At 36.8% G+C, this 23,008-nt stretch overlaps 1 protein-coding gene across 1 annotated transcript in view; it reads right to left on the minus strand.

The window, feature by feature from the left end:
* CATSPERB (cation channel sperm associated auxiliary subunit beta) overlaps positions 1-23,008 on the minus strand; it is a 95,827-nt gene that overhangs the window by 7,569 nt on the left and 65,250 nt on the right. Inside the window, exons 17-23 of the mRNA XM_045902015.2 lie at positions 21,091-21,281; positions 18,324-18,659; positions 12,712-12,851; positions 10,371-10,568; positions 9,467-9,577; positions 1,449-1,559; positions 23-158 (exon numbers count right to left, since the gene is read on the minus strand). Coding sequence (XP_045757971.1) covers positions 23-158; positions 1,449-1,559; positions 9,467-9,577; positions 10,371-10,568; positions 12,712-12,851; positions 18,324-18,659; positions 21,091-21,281 — 1,223 coding nt within the window. The remainder of the gene's footprint in view (positions 1-22; positions 159-1,448; positions 1,560-9,466; positions 9,578-10,370; positions 10,569-12,711; positions 12,852-18,323; positions 18,660-21,090; positions 21,282-23,008) is intronic.

A 23,008-nucleotide genomic window follows, 5' to 3' on the forward strand; every position in this document is an offset into this window, starting at 1 on the left:
TGTAGAAGAAAGCAAACCCTACTTAGTTTCCAGTTTTCCCTCCTATTCACTTCAGTCACGGTAACCAGATATGGAGTTTCCACTGGGATACGTCCATCCTCACTGTAAATTTCCAAAGAAACTGGATATTGTGTAACTGGAAACTTAAAACGAGGAACCTAAAGTTCAAATTCCAAGAATGAATGTCAATTTGGAAAATTCAAGACTAATTTCATTTCCTCATAAAAGGTAAATAAATACATTTCCCCAAGAGTTTGGCCATTCTTAAATGACATGTGCCTCTTAGGATTCCTGCCTTCTCAGCGCATGAAAAACAATCTGTCTTACAGTAGAATGAATGTGAACTCCAAAAGTAATACACAGATATTGTGGTAACAAAATTTGTAACTTTCTTTTGGCCCTTTTCAGGAATTTCTTATGATGGTATTCAAACTTTTTTGGCTAACTCATATATCATAGGGCACTGCATGAATTGGACCTTGACCACCTCCTTTCTGCCTCTCTCCCATCCAGCCATGATCTTTCAGCCACACTCTTGAAGCTCAGGCTCTGGAGTCAGAGTTCAAATCTAGCTCTCTCACATATTGATGATGTAATCTTTGGCAAATTACCTGGCTTCTCTATGCCTCAAATTAAATGAGGCAAATCATGGAGAATGCTTAGAGCAGTGTTTAGTAGATAGTAAATGCTCAAGAAATATTATTGCAATTCAGTGAGGGGAGAGTTGTAGGGGTATATATAACTACCCTCATAACTCACTGCGAATGCTATGCTCGATATGGTATTAAGTGATTTTATCTTTATATAAAGGATATATACATATATATAGAGAGAGAGAGAGAGAGAGGGTCTATAATGCTATTATATAGGCTTACAAGGCCTTGAAATAGATCTACTTAAGCGCACATTTAACTTAGCTAATACAAACACCAATATCCATCTGATAGACCTCTGAATGCTTTAAGACTAACAGAATCAAATATTTGACACAGAACCCATTCTCTTAACCAACATTCTATACTGTCTTCTATTTTGTCAATACTACCAAACTGAACTCCTTGATTACAAGGACTTCAACTTCTATATTCCCAGTACTGATACACATTAGATACTCAGTAATTTCTGAATGAATCAATATCCATCGTAATCTAGTGTAGTGTATGACAGGTTACAAATTGTTTTCATATACACACGTGTGTGTATCTTTATAAGAATCCTGTGAAATGGACAGTGTGGGCAGGTATTATTCTATTTTGCAGAGGTGGTTTGTTACCTTGTTTTGGGATATTTAAATCCAGATCTTCCTAGCTCTGTGTCCTGTTTAGTTCTATGTCATAATAAGACATTAGTTCCACGTCTTAACTTTCATATTTAATCAAAATGCACACTTCAAAATCTTATATTAATATGAAAGTACTTAGTCTTCAGGCAATTAAAAATTACCTTACCTTTTCTCTGCAATCTGAGAAAGCAACAGCATGTGAAAACTTCTGATCGTTTGTGCAGTTACACTCCTCCCGAGTAGACATGTTAGCACACTGCTTGAATTTACCAGATCTCTGCAAATAGAATATAGGTTGACTTGCTTTTTTTGTGGCAGAACATCTGCAAATGGAGTAAATGTTCACTAAATATTTGTTTCCTGAATGAATAAAATCCCTGAGAAGGTAAGAGGGGGGGGAAAGTCCATTAATAATGGACTAAAAGTACAGTATTTCTGAATTTTGTTTCCTCGCTTGGTAATTTGATCTCAAGTATCAGCTTCTTGCCAGGTTGATGATTAACATGCATGAGACCTACAAAGCCTGTGTTATTCTGAATGCAGCACATGAGGACCACCAGACTCCCTGTTCTGCCCCCCCCCCCCCCATTGCAGGCATGAAGACAGAGACCTAGAAGGAGCCAATGTGATATGATGGGACTGTGGACTCTATGGAACCCTCTCCAAGTCTACTGTTTCAAACTGCCTTTCTTCGTGGCATTCACTAATGCCATTTAAAATCTCCATTATATTGGGCGCCTGGGTGGCTCAGTTGGTTGAGCGACTGCCTTCGGCTCAGGTCATGATCCTGGAGTCCTGGGATCGAGTCCCGCATCGGGCTCCCTGCTCAGCGGGGGGTCTGCTTCTCCCTCTGACCCTCTTCCCTCTTGTGCTGTCTCTCATTCTCTCTCGCAAATAAATAAAATCTTTAAAAAAAAATCTCCATTATAACTGTCCATTTGTCATTCATTTTTTATTTGATCACTCTTGCTAGAGATTGGCTTTTGATTTTGATTATCAGCTCTATTTTTTTTTTAAATGTTATTCTTCCTTTTACCTTTTATTTTAGGATTACCATCCCCCCAGCTTCTTTTTTCTTCTTCTTTTTATTGAGATAAAATTCACCATTCTAACCATTTTCAAGTGTACAATTTGGTGAGTTTTGGTACATTAGCAACGTTGTTCAATCATCACCACTGTCTAATTCCAGAACATTTTCATCACCCCAAATGGAAACCCTGTACCCATTAATAGTTACTCCCCACTGGGGCTCCTACTTGGTTCAGTCAGTGGAACATGGGACTCTTGATCTCAGGGCTGTGAGTTCAAACCCCACTGGTGGGTGTCGAGATTACTTAAAAATAAAATCTTAAAAAAAATAGTTACTCTTCATTTACCCTTTCCCCCAGCCCATCTATTCATTCTATTTTCTATCTCCATGAATTTTCCTATTCCAGACATCTTATATAAGTGGAAATATACAATATGTAGCCTTTTGTGTCTGTTTTCTTTTGTTCAATACTGTTTTTGAGGTTCACCCATGCTGTGGCATATGGCAATACTTCATTCCTTTTTATGACTGAGTAATATTCTATTGTGTGGATATTGCCTATTTTGTTTATCCATTCATCAGTTAATGGATATTTGGTTGTTTCCCTTCTTTGGCTATTATGCATAATGTTGATATAAATTTTCTGTTTGAACATACATTTTCAATTTTGGGGGCATGTATATCTAGGAGTAAAATTGTTGGGCCATAGAGTAATTCTGTATGTTTAACTTTCTGAAGACCTGCCAAAATGTTTGCTGCACCATTTCATATTCTCCTCAGCAATGTATGAGGGTTCTAATTTCTCCACATCCTCACCAACATTTGTCATTTTCCATTAAAAATATTATTATAGGCATCCTAATGTGTGTGAAGCGGTATCTCATTGTGATTTTGATTTACATTTACGTAAGGACTAATGATATTGAGCATCATTCATGGGCTTATTGGCCATCTGTATATCTTCTTTGGAGGACTGTCTATTTAGAGACTTCATCTATTTCTGACTGAGTGGTTTGTCTCTTTGTTGTGGAGTTGTAAGAGATCTTGAGAATGTCTAGATACTAGATCCTTATCAGATATATGAATTGCAAATATATCTCTCATTCAGTGAGTGTCTTTTCACTTTCTTGACAGTGTCCTTTCAACTACACACAAAAGTTTTTAATTTTGATGAAGTTCAATTTATTTCTCTGTCATTTCTTGTGCTTTAGGGTCATATTTAACAAATCATCACCTTATCCAAAGAGACAAAGGTATACACTTATAGTTCCCTATAAGAGTTTTGTGCTTTAGCTCTTACGTTTAGGTTTTCAATCCATTTTAAATTAATTTTTGTAGATGGTGCAAGATAGGTGTCCAAATTCATCCTACTGAATGTAGATATTCATTCAGTTGTCACGGCACCATTTGTTAGAAAACCTATTCTCTCTCCTTTGAGTGGCCTTGGCACACAGGTCAAAACTCAGTTGACCACAGACGTATGGGTTTTTTCTGGATTCTCGATTTTATTCCATGGATATATATGTCTATCCTTATGCCATTATCACACTGTTTTGATTACTATAGTTTTATAGTAAATTTCAAAATTGTGAAGTATGGGTTCTCCAACTTTGTCTTCTTTTTCCAAGATTGTTTTGGCTGGCAGAGTCTCTTGAAATTCTTTATGAATTTTAAAATCAGCTTTTACATTCATGCAAAAAGGCATTCAGAATTTTAATAGGGAATGCATTTAGTCTGTAAATCAGTTTGGGGAGTATTGTCATTGTAAGAATATTAAGTCTTCCATTCATGAACATGGGATTTTTCCCACATTTAATTCCCTTTTAACTTCTTCAGCTATGTTTTGTAGCTTTCAGTGTCCAAGTTCTGTATTTTCTGGGCTATATTTATTCCTAAATATTTTATCATTTGTGATGCTATTGTAAATGGAATTATTTTAATTTCACTTTTGTTCATTCTAGTATACAGAAATACAATTTTTTGTGTGTATTGATCTTGTGGCCTGCATCTCTTTTATAAACTCTAAGTTTTTTTGTTTTTGTGGATTCTTTAAAATTATATGTATCTTATTAATATACATATTATATATAACGTATATATAATATCATGTCATCTGTGAACAGAGATCATTTTATTTCTTCCTTTCTAATCTGGATGCTTTTTATTTCTTTTCCTTGCCTAATTGTCCTGGCTAGAACTTCCAGTCCAATACTGGATAGAAGAGGCATGAGCCTTGTCTTGTTCTTGGTCTTAAGGGAAAAGCTTCTAATCTTTCACCATTAAGTATGATGTTAGCAGTGGGTATTTCATAGATGCCCTTTATCAGGTTGAGAAGTTACCCTTTATTACTAGTTTGTTGAGTGCTTTTATCATGAAAGGTCATTGGATTTTGTCAAAAGCCTTTTCTGCATCAATTGAGATGATCATGTATATTTTCCTTTCATTCTATTAATGTGGTGCATTACAGTGATTGATTTCTTACGTTAAGCCACCTTTGTGTTCCTGGGACAAATCTCACTTGGTCACGGTCTATGATCCTTTTATTATGCTGTTGAATTTGGTTTGCTAGTATTGTTGTAGGGTTTTTTTGTCTCTAATATTCATAAGGGATATTGGTTTGAAATTTTCTCTCAATGTGTTTATCTGGCTTTGGTATCACGGTAATGCTAGCCTCTTAGAATCAGGAAGTGTTCCCTTCTCTTCTATTTTTTTGGAAAAGCTTGACAACTATTGATGTTAAATTTTCTTTAAATGTTTGGTAGAATTCACCAATGAAGCCACCTGATCTTTTCTTTGTTGGGAGGTTTTTGATTACTGACTGACTCAATCTCTCTACTTGTCTTGGAGTTATTTAGATTTTCTATTTCATTTTCAGTCAGTTTAGGTCATTTCTGTTTTTCCATGAATGTTTCCATCTCATCTAGGTATCCAATTGTTCATAGTACTCTTATAAATAAATATATATATTTATTTTTGTAAAGTTAATAGTAATATCCCATGTCCATTTCTGATTTTAGTTGTCTTTTCTTTTTTTCTTTGTCAGTCTATTTAAAGGTTTGTTGATCTTTTCAAAGAACCAACTTTTGGCTTTGTTATTCTTGCTACTATTCTTCAATTCTCTTCTTTATTCACCTCCACTCTAATCTTTATTATTTCCTTTCATCTGTTTACTTTGGATAATACCATATTATGTTAATTACTCTTTTTGATCAATAGGAGGACAAATCCCTCATTCATTTCCTGTTCTTCAAATTATTTATTTATTAATACCTATTTTCTTTTCAGTACGAACTTTAGAAAAAGCCCATTCTGTTCCCTCAAACATATTCTGTTGGGGTTTAGACTGTAATTGCACTGATTTTATAGATTAATCTGGAGAGAACTGAGCTTTATAATGGTGAAGCTTCCCATCAAGAACGTGAGACTTCTCTCAATCCAAGGTGTTTTTTATATGTTTCAGCTAAATCATATAATTTTTTCCGTGCCTGTCTTGCACATATTTTTAGATTAAATTCTACATCTATTATTATATACAAATGAAGAGTGAGTTGTTTTCCATTATTACTTCTAATTAGTTATTACAGATATATAGGAACATTACTGATTTTTCTTTGTGATTTTATATCCATTGGGCTACATTATTGATAATAATTATTAGTTTTAGTAGTTTGCCAGTTGTTTCTTCCATATTTTCTAAGTAATTACATGTGGGAATGGTGAGTTTTGTCTCTTTCCTATGTTTGTACTTTATTTTTCTTTGTCACATTGGCTTAGCCTGACTTTACAAAATGAAGTAAAATAGAAGCATTAAAGCACGAATGCTTCTAATATTTAATTTTATATGTTTGCTAAATACTTCTCACAGATTTTATTTATTAGATTGAGTAGTATCACTTCTATTTCTGTTTTACAGAAGTTTATTCAGAAATGGATGTTAAATTGTATCAAACATGTTTTATGGCTTCTAATGAGATTATTTTTCCTTTAATCCATTTATGAAGTGAATCAATTTAAAATGTTTCATATGCTCAAACCTTCTCACATTGGAGAAAGTCTAGTCTCCTGAAATACCAGAGTTAGTATATTCATGCATTTGCCTTACTAGTATTTTAGCTAGGATTTTTCACAAGTCAGACTAGACAAGAGATTTAGGGGTGGGTGAATTGACGATATAGGTGTGTATGCATACACAATTTTTTGGCATTTTTAAAAATTTTAATTTTAATGATTTAAAACTATAGAATATGGACTGTATTGAGCCTTTTTGGAATTCATTAAGACTTTATTACAAAATAAGCAGTCACTTAGTATGGATGTTCCATGTGGACTGAAAGGAATGTACATTCTCTGTTTTATGCAGATACGTTCACTATGCCCCAGGCTTTCTGGTTCTCCTGAGTCATGGAGTCCTTTCCTTTGAATGCCCTTGCGAGAATACCTCCTTGCCTGGGATGCTCTTTTTCTCTCCCTTACCCTCCTCTACACTCCTCCTTTCTTGGTTCACTCCTACTCATCTTTCAGTCTGACTCCCTTGGACTAGGTTCTATACCCCTGATCCACAGTCATATTGTGTGTTTTATGTCTGTTTCTACTACTTGTCTATCTTAAACTTAGGGGCAAGTAAGGATTAACTGGGAGATTTTTTTTTTAATGGAAATTTCAGGATTGCACCATAGTTTCTGATTCAGTAGCTGTGAGGTACAATTGAGAAAGCTACATTGTAGAAATATTCCTAGGTAATTCTGCTTCAGGTTATGCATGGTCATACTGTTCAGAAATAGTTTTGGTTTTTTTTTTTAAGATTTTATTTATTTTTTGACAGAGAGACACAGCGAGAGACGGAACACAGCAGGGGGAGTGGGAGAGGGAGAAGCAGGCTTCCCGCGGAGCAGGGAGCCCGATGCAGGGCTCGATCCCAGGACTCTGGGATCATGACCTGAGCCGAAGGCAGCTGCTTAACGACTGAGCCACCCAGGCGCCCCCAGAAATAGTATTTAATTTGTACAACTTTTTGTTTAACTCCTATTCTCCCCCGTTACAGTAAAGATCCATGAAGGTATCATGCTTATCTTGTTTGTTGCTGTATCCTCAGAGAAAGTCGATTTGTACAATGCCTGATAACACTGGAAATGCTGAAATTAACATATGTTGAATGCATAAAAAAGTGCATTAAAAAACTTATTGACTTAGCTATAAATGAGGTACATTTGCTATTCAACTCCTAAGAGAATCCTGAAAACATAAACAAACAAACTAAGGACTTCCATGTAAATATAGTAAAATCATATTTCAGTAGTGGACACAACAGGGCTTATCTTTGGAAAAGACTGGAATTGAAGAAGAATGCAGTATTATAGCTCGTCATTGCCTGGAGCAGAGCTTCTTACCCCAAAATGCAAGATTCAACAAGAAGTCAACCTCCTCATGTGTTGAGTATATAATAATATATGTACAAATGTGCATTATCAGATTGTTCAATAGTCTGAAAGCACTCCTTGTGTCTGGCACTGTTCTGGGTACGAAAGATGCAGTAAAGAGTAAAATAGATTTCAAAACAATAACAACCCTGACTTAATGTAGTTTACCTTTTTATGAAACACAGTAAATAAATGAGTAAAACGTTAAAATTGTAATAAGTGCACTGAAGAACAAGAAAGGAGAGAAGGGGGACAGGGAGTGGGTACCACTGGGGGTGGGGCTTCCAAGTCTAAATAGCATGGTCAAGGCAGCCCTCACAACGATGGTGACGTTTAAGCAAAGACCCGAAGACAGTGACAGAGTGCACCATGAACTATCTGGCAGAAGAGCATTCCAGACAGAGCAATTTCTTTGGCTTCAAAGGCCCTGAGATGGAAATTTGTCTGGCATATTTGAAGAACTACATGGAGGCCAGTGTGGCTGGAGCAGATTAACCCAGGGGGAAATCAGGTCAGATGGAATGCCAAGGCCAAATCATGAAGGACCTGACAGACCACTGTGAGAATTTGGCTTTAGTTCTGAATTACATGGAATGACGAGGAAGAGTTGTTGTTGTTGTTTTAAAGATTTTATTTATTTGACAGAGAGAGTACATCAGGAGGAGCGGCAGGCAAAGGGAGAGGGAGAGGCAGGCTCCCCGCCAAGCAGGGAGCCTGATGCGGGGCTTGATCCCAGCACCCCAGGATCAAGACCTGAGCTGAAGGCAGCCGCTTAACCAACTGAGCCACCCAGGCATCCCAACAAGGGAGAGTTTTGAACAAAAGAAACAAGCATTTTATGTCTTTCTATGTGTGTGTGTGTACATATACAATGCATGCACATATGGAATGGGTGTGAATGTTTGTGCACATCTATAGGTAGGCAGGTGTGTTCTGGAGAGAGATTCCACAGGCATCTGTGAGGTTTCCTCAAGAAGCTACCCCATCATGTATTCTTCCTCTTAACCTCATGGCTTCTGTCTGTTCTTTCTATCTTGTTCACTCCATACTCCAGAGAGGCGGAGTGCTGCTGGGTTTGGTTGTTTTCTAAGCAGACCATTGGTAGGAGTTTAAATGTGTTGTGTTGGATCAAATTGTCTTCTTTCTATAGGACACCTTTCGTTTCACTGGGCTGGCCATGTGAGATGGGTCTGGGGGCTCCTTTCATCTGAGAAAAGAAGCTGTCACCCCACTAATCCCCTTTGAAATCCAAAGAGGAACCTAGGAGACGTCAGCAGAAAGAAGTCCATTTAGATTTCTTGGCTCCAAAACCACATCCAGAAGTAGCAGTAAGAGGAAAGGGGCTAATGGGGCACCTGGGTGGCTCAGTCGGTTAGGTGTCTGACTTCAGCTCAGGTCATGATCTCAGGGTCCTGGGACTGAGCACCGCATCAGGCTCCCTGCTCAGTGGGGAGTCTGCTTCTCCCTTACCCTCTCTCCTTGCTCCTCCCCATTTATGCTCTGTGTCTCTCTTAAATAAATAAAATCTTTAAAAAAAAATGAAAGGGGGGACTAAAGGAGGAGGAGGAGGAACAAGGTAGTAGGAATAGTAATAAACACTGACATAGCAGGGCAGATGGAACATTATTTTGAATGAACCTTCTCATTTAGTCCCTACAGCTAGGTCCATCTGTAATTTCACTGAATGATTTCTTGAATTCAAATAAGAACTGGTTTGTATGTTCAAAAATTATTTACCTTTGACTTAGGAAATAGATTTCTTGGTATAGGTTTGCTGGGATCCACATGGTAAAAATTGTCTGTGAGTGGAATAGCAATTCCCATATTAGATGGAGGCCTGTAGTTTATCTGTAAGTGATTAAGCAAAGAAAACATGTAATTCATAATTATTTACGAAGTCTTTAACTTAAAAATCTTGGTTTTCCAGAAAAGCATTCAAAGCAAATATTTCATTTTTAGTTCCAGGCATTCGAGTAAATTTCTATTCTCCCTGCACTCCCTACACCTTATTTTTCTGGGATTTCAACAACCTTAGCCCACAGCAATATAATTGTTTGGAACTTGTAAATAAGTGAAAAAAATTTTTAGTATGTAAAATAGCTACCATAAAGTAAATGCGAGAAAGTTTCAACACCTTATAAAAAGTCTTAGTGGTGTATTTAGTAAATAAATCTTCAAGTTCAGTCAGTTGCTTTTTTTGACACAGAGAAAATCATCAGTAATAAGTTCATCAGCAAAGAATAATAATACACATTTTTTAAAGTGTCACAGATTCTGACAAGGCAGAAATTAAAACTGTAACTACATTGAAATGGAACCAGTAAGATGGAACTAGGACAGGTCAACAGAATGGCCAATAACTGTATATAGCACAAAATCCCCAAGATTATGCCACTATAATATAGCATAAAATAATTTTTATGATGGTGAGACTGAGTTACCAGGAAAAGTCATTATTTCAGGAAATGTTAGCATTTTAGAAATTAATAATTGTCACATCCTCAAGATGACAGGAAGATTGAACCATAACTGGAGTGTTTTGTGCATCTCAGGAAAGAAATGCTACGATGGGATGGCCAGCCAACCACACAAAAGTAATATATCACAGGTAACCTTAAAACAATCTGCTTAGGTTTCTTACCGGTAAAGTTTTGATCATATTAAAACCCTGACTGTCTTTGTGAACACCGCTAATCCAGTCTTCTAGTGGGATGAGTTTACTAGGAATGTGATGCATAGATTTGAGATAACTACAGCTGTTTTTCAATGTTGGCACGACTGTCGTGACAAAGCACTCAGTAGATGCTCCCCAGACAACTAACGCCAATGAGGTTGAACCCTGAGAACATCCAAAGAAATTAAGGTTATTGAAAGTAACTGTTAAATTACTATTTCAATTTCCTTGCTGGTTATGGGTGTAGTGATCCAAAGGTGCACCAGCACCCCAATGTCTATAGCAGCAATGTCCACAATAGCCAAACTATGGAAAGAATCTAGATATCCATCAACAGATGAATGGATAAAGAAGATGTGGTATATCTATACAATGGAATATTACTCAGCCATCAGAAAGGATGAAATCTTACCATTTATACCAACGTGGATGGAACTGGAGGGTATTATGCTGAGTGAAATAAGTCAATCAGAGAAAGACAATTACCACATAGTTTCACTTAAATGAGAACTATAAGAAACAACGCAGAGGAAGGGGATTAAGCCTCACATCAGGCTCTGCACTCAGTGGGGAGTCTGCTTGTCCCTCTCCATCTCCCTCTGGCCATCCCCTCACTCATGCTCTCTCTGTGTCTCTCTCAAAACAAATAAATAAATTTTTTTTAATGTAGAAATACTAATAACTGTGATGATGTTGTAGACTCTGGTACCTCTATCCCCATACTCTGTAGCCATTAAAAATGGTATATTTTAAAAAATTTTTACCAAAACACATTGAACCAGAATCTATGCAGGATTCTACTATTAAAGGAAATGTGGCTAGGGGTGGGAGAGGCACAAATTAAGTAAGAGACAAGGAAACAAACATAAGAATCCAAAATGTTAGACAATCTATAACACAGCTGATCTGATTTCTACAATTCAATGGCAAATGAAGAAAATGGACTAGTATCTAAGACACTTAAGAGAAAATAATCACATACCATGTGAATCTTGTTTGGCTCCCAGTTCAAACAAAACAACTATAAAAATATCTTTGAGAAAACTGGGGAATTTGATTATGGACTAGGTTTTGTAGGATACCAAAAAAAAAAAAAGAAGAAGTTTTAGGAACAACAATGGCATGATAATGGTTATATGAGAGATAATGCACATATTTTTTAGAGATGTATACTGAGTCATATAAAGAGTGAAATGACATGATGCTTGCTTTCATTCTAAAATATCTCAGACTATAAAACAAAAACCAAAATGTTGGGGGGAGGATGATAAAACACAAGCAGCAAAATCTTGACTACCGTTTGAGTACTAGGTATATGGAAACTCTACTTTGGTCTATATCTGGAAGTCTTCATGATAAAGACAATTTTGGGATATGCAGAAAAAATATTTAGTGATTCAAAAGGATTAAATCATAATAGAGTTAAGTGGAAGGGGAAAAAATGTTTAAAGTGTATGTACAACGCTCTCCCAGTTTTAGGGAAAAAAGAAAAAAATACTGTCAGTTCATAGTGATTGAGCCTTTTCCATGTGCCAGACATTTATTTTTTTTAAAGATTTTATCTATTTATTTGACAGAGAGAGACACAGCGAGAGAGGGAACACAAGCAGGGGGAGTGGGAGAGGGAGAAGCAGGCTTCCCACGGAGCAGGGAGCCCGATGTGGGGCTCAATCCCAGGACCCTGGGATCATGACCTGAGCCGAAGGCAGACAGTTAATGACTGAGCCACCCAGGCGCCCCTCCACGTGCCAGACATTTAGACGCCCTACTTGAATGATCACGTTGAATTCTCAGAAACTACCCTGTGAGGCAGGTATTGTCATTATCATCTCCAATTCATAGATGAGGAAACTTAACCATAGTAAAGTGACCTTCCCAAGTTCACAGACGGCACCAAAAGTGAGATCTATACCAGGCAGTCTTATCCAAAGCTCATTCATTCTATAATGCTAAGGTTTTATTTATTTATTTGTCAGAGAGAGAAAGAGAGCACAAGCAAGGGGAGCTGCAGGCAGAGGGAGAAGCAGACTCCCTGCTGAGCAGGGAGCCCGATGCAGGACTCGATCCCAGGACCCTCAATCCCAGGACCCCAGGATCATGACCTGAGCCAAAGGCAGATGCTTAACTGACTGAGCCACCCAGGTATCCCTCGTAATGTTTTACTGCCTTTTTGTAATTGCCCAAATGTTAAAAGTGCTTAGTCATTCTTGAGAGGTAGGATTATGTGTGATTTTCCCTTCTTTCTCTTGGCTTATATTGTAAGTTTTCCATAATTAACAGACTTTTTTGTAATTAAAGAAAATCTTACTTGACGTAAAGCTTTGCTAGCTGCAGAAATTTTCATTACGTAACTATCAGTATCATCAAAAGAGCCTTCAGCTTTAACTTCCAACAAATTTGCATTTCCAACAATGACTTTCAGTAGTGGTATTTCGAGTGTTCGAACACCTATGGAAACAAGGCTAAAAGTTAAAATTAAATCATAGTGTGTCAATTATACTAAAAACATCTGGAAACTAAAAAAGAAAAATAATTAAATCATGAAAATTTTAAACAATTTCATAATGTCTAGCTAATCAGGATTCTAGAACAGCTACAGACTCTATTATGAACGCTTCATAATGGCTACAAATATAGTTAGGAATTTATATGGAGTTAACTTTGATGGCTCTTGGAAAAATTTAACTTCACAAATATTTTCTCACAGAAATATTGCTCCCTTCCATTTCTCATTCTTCAGCCAAGGTCTCAAATGCATGAAAAGGTCACTTGGACTGTACTGGTCACACTGAGCTGGATGGCTTAGTGAAGAAACTGAAGGATGCATGCTCAACTTCAAGAGCCATCAGCCCATGGTTGCCAAGACAAAATGAGGCAGGTAACATGACCTGTCATCAGGCCTATTTCTGCCTGCAGGCCACCTGCTTGCAATCGCTCCATACTGAGAAATTTACTAGAAAAAGAGATTTGACAGACTATGTAGTCTATCTGCCATCCTTACTAATCAGTAAATCAGGGCTGAGAAGTAGGAAATTATTTGCCTGAAGTCTCATCTACAACCCTTTCCCTTAAACCAAAGTGAGCTGGTTAGTGCTTCCTAAACAGTCTACTGGGTGTTTCTGTTAGAATGCAGATTCTGATTTACCAGGGTCTGCAGAGGGGACTGAATTTGTACATCCTCTACATTAGCTGTATTCAGGTATAACTGACGAAGAAAATTGTATATATTTAAAGTGTATAACGTGATGATTTCATATATATAGGTATCATATATATATTCATTTATATATATATATATATACACACACACACTGTGAAATGAATACCACAATTAAATTAACACATCCACCACCTCATAATTACTTTGTATGTGTAGTGAGAACATATAAGATCTACTCTCTTAGCAGTATTATTATTATGATGATTTTTTTTTGAGAGCGGGCAGAGAGGAGAGAGGGGGAAAGGGAGAGAGAGAGAATCTTAAGCAAGCCCCAAGTCCAGCACAGAGCCTAAAGCGGGTCTCAATCTCATGACCCTCTATCTCAGGACCCTGAGATCAGGACCTGAGCCAAAATCAGAAGTCGAATGCTTAACTGCCTGAGCCACCCAGGCACCTCCAATACAGTATTATTAACTATAGGTCCCATGGCATATGTTACATCCCCAGAACTTACTCATTTTACAATGAGAAGTTGTATCCACTCACCAACATCTGTACATTTTTTTCTACTCCCTAACCCCTAGCAACCAGCATTTATTCTACTCTCTATTTCTGTGAGTTAGACTTTTAAAAATTAGATTCCACGTCTGAGTGAGATAATATAGTACTTATCTATCTCTATGTGGCTTATTTCATTTAGCATATCCTCCAAGTTCATCCATGTTACTGCAAATGGCAGAATTTCCTTCTCTTTATGGCTTAATAATTAGCCATCTCTCTCTTCTCTCTCACAAACACACACACACACACACACACACACACACACACACACCATGTTTTCTTTATCCATTCTTCCATCAACCGACACTTAGGTTGTTTCTGTATCTTGGCTATTATAACCTGCAATGAACATGGGAGTGCAGATACCTCTTTGAGAAACTGATTTTGTTTCCTTCAGATATATACCCAGAAGTGGGATTTCTGGATCATATGGTAGTTCTATTTTTAATTTTTTGAGGAACTTCCATACTGTTTTCCATAGTGGCTGCCCCAGTTTACATTTCCTCCAATGGTGCATGAGGGTTCCCTTTTTGTCTACATCCTCACCAATGCTTGTCATCTCTTGTCTTTTTGATACTAGTCATTCTAACAGGTTTGAGGTGATATCTCACTGTGGTTTTGATTTGCATTTTCCTCATGCTTTGTGATGTTGAACACTTTCTCCTGTATTTGTTGGCCATGCATATGTCTTCTTCGAAAAATGTCTATTCAGGTTCTTTGCCCGTTTTTTAATTGCATTATTTGTGGGGTTTTGTTTGTTTTTTGCTATTGAGATGCATGAGTTCCTTATACACTTTAGATATTAACCTCTTATCGGATATATGGTTTGCCCATATTTTCTCCCACTCCATAAGCTGTCTTTTCATTTTGCTGGTTCCCTTTGCTGTGCAGAAGCTTTTTAGTTTGATGTAGTCCTACTTATTTACTTCTGTTTTTGTTGCCTTTGATTTTTGTGTCATATCCAGAAAAGTCAGTGCCAAGACCAAAGTCAAGGATCTTTTCCCCTATGTTTTCTTCTAGGAGTTTTATGGTTTTAGGTCTTACATTTAAGCCTTTAATCCATTTCATAAATTTTTGTGAGGGGTGTAAGATAAGGGTTCAGTTTCATTCTTTTGGATGTGATTATCCAGTTTTCCCTACATCATTATTGAAGAGACTATCTTTTTCCCCACTGTGTGTTCTTGGCTCCTTGTCAAATATTAATTAACCATATATGTGTGGGTTTATTTCTGGGCTGTCTATTTTACTCCACTGGGCTATGGTTTTTATGCCAGTACCATATTGTTTTGATTAATATAGTGTTGTAATATAGTTTGAAATCAGGGAGTATGATGCCTCCAGTTTTGTTCTTCCTGAAGACTTCTTTAGCTATTCAGGGTTTTTAATGTGATATATGATATTAACATAATGAAGGGTAAAAATCATTGATCATCTACATCACAATAGATGTAGAAAAAGCATTCAACAACATTCAACATCCATTCATGATAAAAACTCTCCACAAATTAGGTATAGAAGGAATGTATCTCAACACAATAAAGGTCATATATGACAAGACCGTAGCTAACTTCATACTCCTATGTCATCATACTCATCATAGTCAAAGCTTAAAACTTTGCCTCTAAGATCAGGAACAAGACAAGGATGCCTACTCTTGCTAATTCTGTTCAACATGGTACTGGAAGTCCTACCCAGAACAATTAGGCAAGAAAAAGAAATACAATGCATCCAAATCAGAAAGGAAGAAGTAAAATTGCTTCTGTTTGCAGATAACAGGATCTTATATAGAAATAAGTAAAGTTGCAGGATTCGGAATCAAAATACAAAAATCAGTTGTGTTTCTATATACTAACAATGAACTATCCAAAAGAGAAATTAAGAAAACAATCTCATTTACAATAGCATCAAAAAGAATAAAATACATAGGAGTAAATTTAACCAAAGAGGTGAAAGACCTGTACACTGAAAACTATGAGTTTCAGTGAAAGAAATTGAAGAAGACACAAATAAATGGAAAGATATCCTGTGTTCGTATATTGCAAGAATACTGTTAAAATGTTCATACCTATAGACTCAGTGCAATCCATATCAATATTCCAATAGGGTTTTTCAAAGAAATAGAAAAAACAGCCCTAAAATTTGTGTGGAACCACAAAAGATTCTACACTTCTAACAAGCAGCTAGGTGCTGCTGATGTGGTTGGTCTAGGCACCCACACTTTGAGTAGCATGCACTAGGCTTTTCTTCACAAAGAGGCAATTGAGTTGATTTGATTATTACTATTTGTTTCCATCAAACTGAATGAGTAAAACTGTACCATTCAACAATGAATTTGGTATATTTTAAAGCTGAAATATTTAGGACACTGTGGGACTTATAACAGAATATGAAGAGATAACAAAGGAACAGAGTTTTAACAATCCAGAATGGTGAAGATGATAGGTAAATTGTTTACTGTATTCTGAAACCAGTTAAGAAAGATCACACTATTCAAGAAGTGATATTGGAACAACTAGCTAACCACCTACAATATACCAAAGCAAAATCTACATAAATTAAAGACTTAGATGGAAAGTTAAAACTATAAAATTAAAACTCCAAAATTACTTGAAGGAAATATGGACAATTAGTCATATAATCAATGAGAAAGGATTCTAAGAGTTTCAAGAGGAAGTTTTTTTTTTTTTTAACAGTATTTAAGTCTACAATCTTGATTGAAACAGAGAGTTGTCCTCCAATTTTTTTTTTTTTTTTTGGTAATTTTCACTTGTATAAATTGTATTTGATTCTGTTTTTCAAATGAGCCTTTTTAAAAAAATTATGTTTTGCCCTTTCATTATGATTCAAAGATCTTCTTTTGTCTCTTTGAGAGTTTTACATATAGTTGGTTTATAGTGTCTTTCTGATTTTTCTATTGTCTCAAGTCCTTGGAGATTAAAGATCAAGTTCTTGGGGTGCCTCGATGGCTCAGTCAAGCAGCTGACTCTTGATCTCAGGTCTTGATTTCAGGGTCATGAGTTCAAGCCCTGCATTGGGCTCCATGCTGGGTGTGGAGCCTACTTTATAAGTAAGTGAGTAAGTAAATAAAATGAAAATAAAAATCAAGTTCTCTTTCTTATGTTAGGTCATTTCGTTACATAGTTTTAAAATGTTTTCCTCAATTCACGTTCCATGGAGATTGATTTTTCCATGGAAGTCTATATTCCCTGGATTATGGAAATGTTCCTACCAAGGGTTTTATGCTTGCCTATGCTGGAGCCCATGTGTTATAATTATTTCTCAGCTTGGGATTCCTACAACTAGTGTGTTGTCTCTAGGGGTTACACAGTCTTGGACTTTGGGGTTTCACAGGAGATGCTTTTTTTCCACTTTGAGTCTCATGGAGTTGATAATCCCCTGAACTCCCTCTTTGGATTGGTAGAGTTTTCATAATCCCCCTTTCATGATTTAAGCTCCCAGCTTTACTTAATGGTTTTGGTTCCAGCCTTCTACCACAAAGTATATTCTGCCAATGCCTGGGCGTTAAAATCCGTCCCTTTGCCTATATGGCCCATACTTGAGCCTCACATCTTTCAGGGTGCCACAAAGTAGCTAATTTCTTTGGCTTTGAGTTCCCTCTTCATTTCTGGTGACAGGATTTTCTTCTCTTTCCCTCCCTTCCCTCCATCTTTCCCTTCTCTCTTTCTAGCTCAGTTATTTACCAAAATTTTTGTTTTACTTTTCCAGTGTGCCATTTCTCCATCATCTTTTGTAAGTTTAATGTTACTTTTGCAATAAATAAATGCCATGGGAAAATAGAATACTATTTAAAAGTTATTTTTTGGCTTAAAATAAATACTTGAAATAACTACAACAATATCAAAGGAATGAAAGAGTTTTCTTTTCAGAGGACAGTAAAAATCTAAACGAAAATCCTGTGTAAACTTGGACTGCTAACTTAACCTCATTTTTCTCATTTGTAAATGAGGATTAAAATCTAGCCTTTTAGAGTTGCTATAAGCATTAAATTAAAAATACATAAAAATAATTTAGTACAGAGCCTCGCACATAGTAAGTGTTCAATAATTAGAAGCCAATACTGTTATTAACAGAATGCCAGCTACTATGTAAGCCAAAGATAATGGAAATATCAAAGAGTATATTTTACATTCAAGAAAAACAACATCTCCTTTGATGTTTCCCAGTAAAAATAAACTTACCTTTTGTATTAGGTATGATCTTAACTTCTAAAGTACGAGATTTCCCCAGATCAATGTATTTCAGGATATTGAGGGATAGGGAATGATCATGTTGAAACCAATAATTACATGGTTTTGCATATATAGACCACATTCGTCCATTCCTGTGCCCCAAGTTGTATAAGAACCAGGAGTCTTTTGGGAAGGTCATATTGTTGAGCACTCTTTCAGGCATGGTAGCAACAGCTAAAGCATTCTTAGCATCTAAAACGCTTATGATCAGGAAGCTGCTGTAACCAGGAATCACCACAGTCTTCTCTATATCCAGATCTTGAAATGAGGCATTAGTACCCGGAGCTAAAACAGGAATAATTTATTATAAAATAAAATAGCCAATGTTCTTCAAGCATACTGGTGGACATAATTGATGAAAACATTATTTGAGTTTTTAAACTATGGTCTTAACCAGAGAACACAGTGGCCAGATATGAGGGTAGAATTCAAATTATTTTATAGAAAGTATATCACAAATATGTCAAGCACAAACCTATACTTAAACCTTTACTATGAAACTAGTTCTATAAAATCCTCAGCAGAAAAAAAAAAACAAACAACCATCACCCATGTAGGGCTAAGTAATTATAAGAAAGCTGATTTCTCTACTTTAGAACTGCCAAGAGCCTTAATAACTTAGAATCTTTATTGTGATTCTACAAGAGAAGGATAATATAGCTAGTGTTTCCCCAGGATATTTATTGAGTAGATGAATAATTGATTGTTTAGGAAGAGCATGAAGACTTAAAAGAAACTAGACTTTAGGGCAGGACCGTGAGAAACATTCCCACGTAAGAGGATGTGAGAAGAGCCGCAAGAGGGCTCTTTCAAGGAAGGGGAGGTCGCCATAGTCAAATGTCTTTGATAGGTCAGGAAATATACCACCACACCAATGTTCTCCTCATTCTGAAAAAATCAATAGAAGTAGTCAGAAGAGACCATCATAGTTCCATGCTCTAATTCCTCCCACTCCATTATTTTTCTTATTTATTGGAGAGAGAGAGAGAGAAAGAGAGAGTGAGGGGAGAGACAGAGTAGGAGGAAGAGAGAGAATCCCAAGCAGACTCTTCACTGAGCGTGGAGCTGGACACAGGGCTCAATCCCAGGACCCTGAGTCCATGACCTGAGCAGGAACCAAGAGTTGGATGCTTAACCGACTGAGCCATCCAGCCGCCCCATTATTTCTCCCACTTTATACAAACCAACAAAAATCCTTTCCCACATTCCCTCCAACTGCCACATAATCTCTCCTCCCCTTATAGCAAAATCCCTCCCCCCAAAGAGTTGCTTTCATTCACTGTCTTCAATTCCTCTCTGTTTAGAGAAATTCAATTCCTACTGTTTAGAACCTAATCCAATCAGACTTTTTGTCTACACTACTCCACCCAACAAAAGATTTTGTCAAGGTTACCAATGACTTGCCCACAGATCTGCTGGTTGGTTTTCCTTCCTCATCTGACCTCACCTACTGGTTCCCTCCTTCTTGAAAGACTTTCCTCACACTTTCTCTTAATTCTTCTCTGAGCAGACCATCCACTCTCCTGTCCTGTGGGGGAAATTATGGGGCGGCTGGATGGCTCAGTCGGTTAAGCATCCAGCTCTTGTTTTCTGCTCAGGTCACGAATTCAGGGTCCTGGAATTGAGTCCTGTGTCCCCCGTCTTCCTAAACACTAACTGTTGCAATGCCAAGGATTGCAACTTTGGCCTTTTCCTTTCCATATTTATACTCATCTTCCAGGTGATGTCATCTGGTCTCATAGCATCAACTATCATACATATACTGACTGCTCAAATTTCTCTCTCCAGTCCAGATGCCTTCCCTGAACTCCAGGTTTGTCTTACTAAATATGAACCTCATTTCTCCACTTGGGTGAATAACAGTTATCTTAAATTTAATATAATCTCTCCCCTGATTACTGCAATCACAAAATTGATTTTTCTGCTTTCCTTCTTGACTTCTATCACCTGCCCAGCCCATTCTCAACACAGGAACCAAAGTGATCTTGTTAAAACCTAAGGCCAATCATGTTACTTTCTGCTTGAATGCCTCCAATGGCTTCCCATTTACTCACAATAAAAGCCAAATCCTTACAATAAACAATACTAATGTTGGATTTATATCTATTGTATATAATCCTTCAAATAGAAATATCCTACATAATTATTTTTTTAACATTCTATTTTTTAAAAGATTTTATTTATTTATTTAATTGACAGAGAGAGAGAGACAGCGAGAGAGGGAACACAAGCGGGGGGAGTGGGAGCAGGAGAAGCAGGCTTCCGGCCCAGCAGGGAGCCCGACGCAGGGCTCGATCCCAGGACCCTGGGATCATGACCTGAGCCAAAGGCCAGACCAACTGAGCCACCCAGGCGCCCCCCTACATAATTATTTTAATATGTAGGGCAAAATCTACATGGACTTCGTATTTTTTTTTTTTTTGGACTTCCTATTTTCTTTCACTTCTCCTTAATACTGTTTAAGACAAAATAACATTATAGGAATAAATGACAGGCACTACTATTGATGAAATATTAATGAAGTTATAGCTAGATTTTATTATATTAGAAATTAAAAATTCCTCCAGGAACCTAAGTGTATGTAGATTTCAGCAGCTTGCCAATTGGACTAAATTTTGAAATCTACTGTTCTTCTATAAATGAGCATGAACAATCTTCCCAAAAGATAATTCATTTTTTTCTAGCCATCAGAGATGTACCACATTATTATACTTACTTTGTGGTTGAAGAGTAAGTTTATAGAAGACATTTCCAGTTCGATTAATAGAAAGGGAACTAGACAAACAAGGGCTCGTATTCACTTCTTCTATTCCAAAAGGGTCTATCACTTCCGCAATAACAGAGGACAAAAATCCATCAGGAGTGTTATGTTGTAATACCTTTCTTATGTAAGCTGTTCCAGTTTTCCTGAAAACCGAACCAACAAACATCAAGCCATCTGGATAAAACAGTGGTTTAAATGAATAAGCTTGTGAACACATGATTTACAAATATACCACAAACAGCCAACAAATGAATAATTGGTCAACATTTGTTCAACCTCACTAGCAATCAGTGAAATGCCGGCTATAGCCACTGGATACAATTTCCCGCCCATCAAATTAACAAAGATTTTTAACTGACAGGGTTCAGGAGCAGCAAGGATTGAGTGGAGATAGGTACTCATCCACTACTGATGGACCATAAATTGGTACAAGCTTCCCAGAAAGCAAACTGACATTATGTAGTAAGAGCTCTAGCATTATATTTTTTCCCCTCTGATTCCATAAGTCTACTGACAGGGCTCTATCCTAATGCAATAACTTGAATCACAGGGGGAAAAAAAAAGCTTTTCATACATGAGATGTTCATCATGGCATTATGATAAAAATTAAAAATAAATAACAATAGGAAAATTAAGTAAATGATAATATATTATCTACTTAGAACAAATGCAACTATTAAAATCGTATTTAGAAAGTGTTTTTAATTACATAAGGAAAGTGGTCATATTATAATGTCTAAATGAAAGAAGCAATGTGAAAAATGCTAATTAAAAAATTTTAAATGCATATTTAAGAGGTTAATTGGTAATTCATCAAAATGTTAACAGTTGTGATTTTAATTCACTTCTTCATGTTTATCTGATTTTTTTTTAAGATTTTTAATTTATTTGACAGAACAAGTAGGCAGAGCGGCAGGCAGAGGGAGAGGGACAAGCAGACTCCGTGTTGAGTGTGGAGCCCGATGTGGGGCTGGATCCCAGGACCCTGAGATCATGACCTGAGCCAAATCAAGAGTTAGTCACTTAACCCGCTGAGCCACCCAGATACGCCCATGTTTATCTGACTTTTAAGAAATTTGTACAATGAGTAAGTACAAGGAAAAAAAATCTATTTTTAAAATGTTAACTTGGGATATCCACATGCAAAAAAAATAAATAAACCTAAACACAGACCTTACACCCTTCACAAAAATTAGCTCAAAATGGATCACAGACTTAAATATAAAATGCAAAACTATAAAGCTCGTACAAGATTAACACAGGAGAAAACCTACATGACCTTGGTCATAGGAATGACTTTTTAGATACAACACCGAAGGCACGATCCATGAAAGAAAAAAACTTGATAAGCCATACTTTATTGAAATTAAAAACTTCTCCCAAAATAAACTGTAGAGCAGGAAAAAAGCCTTTTTTTTTCTCTACCTCCCTAGATTCTGCACTTGGCGCCCTGGAAGTTAAACTGACAAAAGACAGATTACAAGAGGAAAACAAATAGAGTTTATTAACCTGAGTGTCACGTTCACACATGAGAGACATGTCAGTGACGAGGAACTCAAGGGGATGGTTAGAACCTGGGGTTTACAAAGCATTTTAACAAAGAACAGTAAATTTCTAGAGCAGTGACAAGACAAAGGAAAAGGGGTTGAGGCTTTCAGGAGTGCCAAACTGTGGAAAAGTTAATATACGAGGGACACTAATGAAAGCGAAGTCTTGCTTAGTAAGATTTGTTATGTAGATGCCACTCAGGTCTCTGGGCTGATAGAATCTCTGGAGATTAGGGATCATCTTGCCTTTCCTAGGAGGGAAAGGCTCTTGCTGATACCTTAGAAGCAAGCATTGCTCAGAATACCTCATACCTGGCCATGCA

This window comes from Mirounga angustirostris, unplaced genomic scaffold, assembly GCF_029215605.1.
Source record: "Mirounga angustirostris isolate CCGP_5_RB_7025 unplaced genomic scaffold, mMirAng1.0.hap1 SCAF_9, whole genome shotgun sequence".
Taxonomy (NCBI): domain Eukaryota; kingdom Metazoa; phylum Chordata; class Mammalia; order Carnivora; family Phocidae; genus Mirounga; species Mirounga angustirostris.